This window comes from Ursus maritimus, assembly GCF_017311325.1.
Source record: "Ursus maritimus isolate PB19 chromosome X unlocalized genomic scaffold, ASM1731132v1 scaffold_X1, whole genome shotgun sequence".
In the NCBI taxonomy this organism is placed as follows: Eukaryota; Metazoa; Chordata; class Mammalia; order Carnivora; family Ursidae; genus Ursus; species Ursus maritimus.
Window position 1 is genome coordinate 104,926,962 of NW_024423319.1, and position 5,224 is coordinate 104,932,185.

Genomic DNA, 5,224 nt, shown 5'->3' on the forward strand with positions numbered 1-5,224 from the left:
GCAGGGGCCGGCTGCGGGGTAGGGGCCGCCCGCGGCTGCGGGGCAGGGGCCGGCTGCGGGGCAGGGGCCGCCTGCGGCTGCGGGGCAGGAGCCGGCTGCCGGGCAGGGGCCGGCTGCGGGGCGGGGGCCGCCTGCGGGGTAGGGGCCGCCTGCGGGGTAGGGGCCGCCTGCGGCTGCAAGGCAGGGGCCGGCTGCAGCGGGTGCCCAGGACGAGGACGGCTCTGCCCGGGTCTCCTCTGGCTCTCCGCAGAGCCGAGCGGAGCCAACACCGCTGCCTGGGGCTGCGGCAAACTCCCCTCTCCAGCGAGGGTAAGGAGCACAGCCGGCTGAGCAGATGAGGCCGTTTTCGGACTGGCTGCACCTTGTGCACCTGAACCCCGTGGCACCGGCTGCTGAGGGCCAGAAGTGGAGGCTTGCTGAAGTTGTTCTTGGGGAATCAACTGATAGAGCCGCTGCTCTGGCTGCTGTGGGGTGTTCAAAAGGAGCGAATCTTGTGGAAGCTCCAGTAGAGTAACTGGCCTGAGGCCGGAAGCATGCTTTAAAAAAAACTGAACGCGGACCGGAGGACCCCGCGCTGCAGTGGGCACCGCACTGGGGGGCCGAGCTCCTGAGGGCAGGCTGCTGGGCTTGATCCCCGCAGGAGCCGCGGCGCCAGCTCTGGAGCCCTGCCCGGGGCCGGAGCCCCTCGCCAAAGCCTGCGCTCCACAACCAGGGCCCGCCACCTTGAGGAGGCTGCGGCCTGCAGAGTTGGCCATGACCTGGGCGGCGGGGCTGCTTTGGGATGAGCTGGCGGTGGAGGCGGTGGTGGCAGGCAGCCTGCTAACTCGAGTGCCCTGTTTCACAGAGGATTCCTGGGACTTGGCCGCGACCGGGGTGGCCGGGGCTCTTTGTGAGGAGCTGCCGGTGGGCAAAGTGCCTGCAGGAAACACGCTAACTCGAATCACTTCCACAGAGGATTTCTGGGACGTGGACGTGGACGTGGCCGTGACCGGGGTGGCCAGGGCTCTCAGCGAGGAGCTGGCGGTGGACGGGGTGGCTGCAGGAAGCGGGCTAACTCCAGTCACGTTCACAGGGGGTTGCTGGGAAAGACTTGGTGGCTTAGGAGCAGGAGCAAGAGATGGAGATTTATGAAAGCTGCTGGCCTCCCATGGAGTAAAACTGTTCCCCGACCAACTCTTTCCCGAGCTCCAGGGAAGTCTGATGCGTAGAGGTGGCTGTCTGACGCCCTTCCCCTGGACTGAAGGCCGAACCGACACCATCTCAGGCTGTTCTGGGTCTTTCCCGGGAGGAAGCCCGCTGAGGCTGGCTGAGTTGCTGGAGCTGTGGGACGAGGTGACGGGACATCTGGCCTTCTGCGGGACCGCCACCTCTGGCCGAATGACTACCCCCCCAGCATCAGTCTTTGACTCGGGCGGGACACCGTCTGAATGGTCATCTGTGGAGGGGTGCGGAGGAGACATCTGTTCCTCCCATCCGGCTTCCTTCCAGGGCCTTCTAGGTCCAGAGAGAGGTGGATTATTCAGCGGCTGCACGAAGGTCAGCTCCGTTGTCTGAGGCTCGTCGCCAGCTTCACATCCAAACACACCGCCACCTCTTACCTCACGGGCTGGCCAGATTCCCGGAGGTGAGACATCACGTGTGGCGGACCTCCTGCCTCTGGCGTATTTCTGCACATCCACTTCAGAAGGTACGGCCAATTCACAGGGTCTCTGTTTCCACATATCTACACAACTCCCTGCTTTAGAAATTTTGAGGTCATACTGCTGACCGGCTTGGCTCTCTCTGCCTTTCCTGCAAGAGGCCCATACTCTCAGCTCGGGAGGAGGTGGACAGTGAGACAGCTCCTGCTGCCGATTCAGAGAGGGTGCAGAATACCTCTTGAAGCTCCTTTTCATCGGGCGAGTGTTCATCTTCTGCTTGTCGTAGAGCAGCCTGTTTGCAGTGCAGGCTACTGCTATAGAAGGATCAAGACACAGGGGTTCAGCGGTAGCCAAGATCAGTTGGCTCTCAAGCAACAGTTTGTCTTCCTGGGTCCACTCCTGGCCATCGCTGGTTATGGACTGCACGTCGCAGGCTAAGGTCTGCATCGTAGGGCGCAGGAGAATATGCCTGCTCTGGTAGCCGGGAGGTTCCCCACCACTGCACTGCCTGTAGTCCCGCACCTGTGCTATGACACACCCACAGTGGAAGAAGTTAACCTGAGATTTTTCCAGGAGGTCCAGCAGAGCAGGAGGTAATTCTTCAGCATCCAGGTAGTCAAGCAATTCCCCTTCTTCATAAGGCAGCCGAATGGTCTCTGAATACGCTCCATGTTTCCCCTCGAGCATCAGCGAATATCCCCCCTCTCCTGGGTGTAGGTTGACCACTAAACATGGCAGCGACTCTCTCCTAACGAGCTTCTCTAGCAAGCTCACGTTGCTTCTTAGTTCCTCCGTAGCCTCGGGCTCTTTCCCACATTCTTCCACATAGATGTCATAAAGTTTTTCATAGAGAGATGCTTCCCCACTCGACGAGCGTTTCCTTTTAGGAGGCCTCTGCTGGGCACTTGCGATGACATAGTCCGCACGGTCCAAAGCTCGTTCTACGGCCTGTTGCATCGTGGTACAAAAGGGGCCCTAAAGAGAAGAGAGAACGCAAGCGCCTTGAGGGGCGGGGTGAAAACCCCGTCTTTCACGTCGAGGCAGCGTCTCGCCCGCGCCGCAAGTCCACCCCGGAGCCACGGGCCTCACTTCCAAATGGGCGGCCAGAAGCGCGCCCCACGAAAGCCCCACACGACATACCTGCGATTTGGGGAAACACCTACACGTGTGGGAGCCGCCACCGCGCCGGGTCTGGAGTCCCCGCGGGCTGGGCCGGAAGTGGACGGGAGACCCCCGCCCCGCCCTCCCCGCTCTCCCCCCGCCCCCCGGGCTCCCCGCCCCCACCCTCCCACCCCACCCCCACCCTCCCACCCCACCCCCAGCGGGAGCATCCGCTTGTGCGCATGTGCGCTCTCTGCAGGCCACCGGGGGCAGGCCTCAAGCCTCCTCCTGTTGTTGCCTCCGCCTCCCCGCCACGAGGCCCACGGCGCGCACTTCCGCTGCAGGGCCAGACCTTTGTTCTCCACTGAACGCCAAGAGCACGCCACCAGCCACCACCGACGCGTAGGCAAGGATCCGAAGAATACGAACGTTCGGGTCCGGTCCTAGTCCACGCCAGTTTGCGCAGGAGTGCGGCTGTCGCGGAAGCCTTGGAAGCTGTTGCTTTCTTTTCTTGGCCAGCGCTTCACCCAGAATTGTTCACTCTTTCCGAGTCTCCTGTCGTGAACGGCAGGGCTGCGCCTGGTGCCCATCAGCGCTCGAACACACCCCACAGAGTCCACGTGTGTAGTAGCTCCTGCCTACGTGGAGGCTCGCTGTATTTGGTGCGGGCATCGGGATTCTTCCTTGAGTCTTCCAGTGAGCTGTCATGTAGAGGTGCGCAGGACGTGCCGTTCTGATACTTCAGTACTTACCCGGCACTGCCCTGTGTGTCCCCGTAAGGGCGCTTTACAAAGGATGCCATGCCATAGGCCAGGCGTCTCGTCTGGGAATTACAGTTCAGGATTCAACTACCGGTTTGAAAAGGTGGCCTGCGCGCGATGGACCTGAGAGCTATTGTCCCGGGTGATGGCAGCGCATTTCAGCGATCACTCTGACTTGGAGACACAGCCAGGATCCCAAGCGTGGATCTGGAGGGAGGACGATGGGGTCCTAGAGGATTGAGGGGCCCTTGTTTTCCACTACCTTTGTGGCCTTGAGATGTGCCGGCCTTTCGGGACAGGTTTTTAAATTTTAAAAGAATCTCTTGATGTTTATGTGAGACACGGTGATAATAGGATATTCATAGAAAAGTCTCACAAGGGAAAAGAAGCCAAGACAAATCGGTGAAACTCCCGAATTTCACACAGCTCGGAAACCGGGCTGGGTTTTAACTAGCGGCCATGATGCCAATTGCGTGGATAGGAGATAGGACGGTCCACCGAGAGAGGATTAAACACTGTTTGACGGAGAGCCCCTGAGAGATAGACGACCCTGGTTCAGGGATAGACAAGAATGCTTTTCTACTGGCCCACCAGCTGTCTTTGGGCGAGTGGATACTTGTGGAGCGCCTCAAGGGGGCTTGAAATCAAGTGTAGTTTCTTCACTCTTTCACACGGCCTCCCCTGTCCCTCTGTTTCCCACCCCCGCTTGCCCGAAAGTAGGCTAAGGACGAGACTGGACGGCTAAAGCCTATTCTTCTATGCAGTAATCCAAATACCCTCCCGAAAAAGAAGGAAGTCCGACACTTGTGCGGGCCGGCCGCGCCAGGCCTGGGGACAGGACCCCTAGCTTCTGAGCAGGGCAGAGGACAGGGCCGGGCCCCGGGTGAGGCCAGCCAGGGGGCCTGGGGCAGCAGGCTGAGGGACACACCCGCTCTCCGGGTGGTGCCCGTCCCAGCGAACAGGCCCCACGCCTCCTTGCCGGCTCCTGTCTCTCCTCTCTTTCCCACGTGTCTGTGCTCGCACCGCAGTCACGGGGCCACGGACAAGCGAACCGGCCCAGGGCTCCCGGTCGTGGCAAAGGTCGTGGCAAACGCCTGCCGCTTCTGCGGAGAGGCCCCTCCCTGCTCAGGCCCCTGCCCGGCTCCACCTTTCCACCTCCGACACCCGACACCCGGGGCGGACCTCCAAGAAGCAGGTCTCCCGCTCTCTGCTCTCCTGCCACAGCCCACGCGCCGCGCGCGCCTCCGGAGAGCCAGCCTTCGCCTTGGCGAGGAACAGAGCATGTGCGCCGTTTCTCCTCGCCCGGCCTCTGCATTCGCTGAGGGCGGAGACCGCGTCTTTTCCTTCCCTGTCCGCTCACCGCCTCGAGGGGTCGTTCCTTGGCACCAGGCTGGCGCCATCGAACGAAGGAACGATGGACGCCGCGCTCTAGTTACCTCCACTCCAGACTCGTCCGAATCTTGTCAAGTAAATATTTTACCCCCCTTTCAGAGACGAGGAAGGTACCCGCAGCCAGGTCTTCTGGCTCTGGTGCCGTGGACGGTGCCAGGAGTGCCCAACCGGGGCGTGATTGACACGTGTTGTGCGGGGCCTGCCCGCGCGGACCGCTCAGCCGCATCCCCGGTGCTGTCCACTGCATGCCCGTGGCCCTCGCCCTCGGTCGCGAGAACCAAAAATGGCTCCAGATATTGCCAGAGAGCCCCCGGCGCGGGGGGGGGGGGG

At 61.6% G+C, this 5,224-nt stretch overlaps 1 protein-coding gene across 1 annotated transcript in view; it reads right to left on the bottom strand.

The window, feature by feature from the left end:
- LOC121104297 (mediator of DNA damage checkpoint protein 1-like) overlaps positions 1–2,597 on the bottom strand; it is a 6,776-nt gene extending 4,179 nt beyond the window's left edge. The window contains exons 1-2 of the mRNA XM_040636964.1: positions 1,065–2,597; positions 72–833 (exon numbers count right to left, since the gene is read on the bottom strand). Coding sequence (XP_040492898.1) covers positions 72–833; positions 1,065–2,597 — 2,295 coding nt within the window. The remainder of the gene's footprint in view (positions 1–71; positions 834–1,064) is intronic.
- Positions 2,598–5,224: the final 2,627 nt, after the last annotated feature.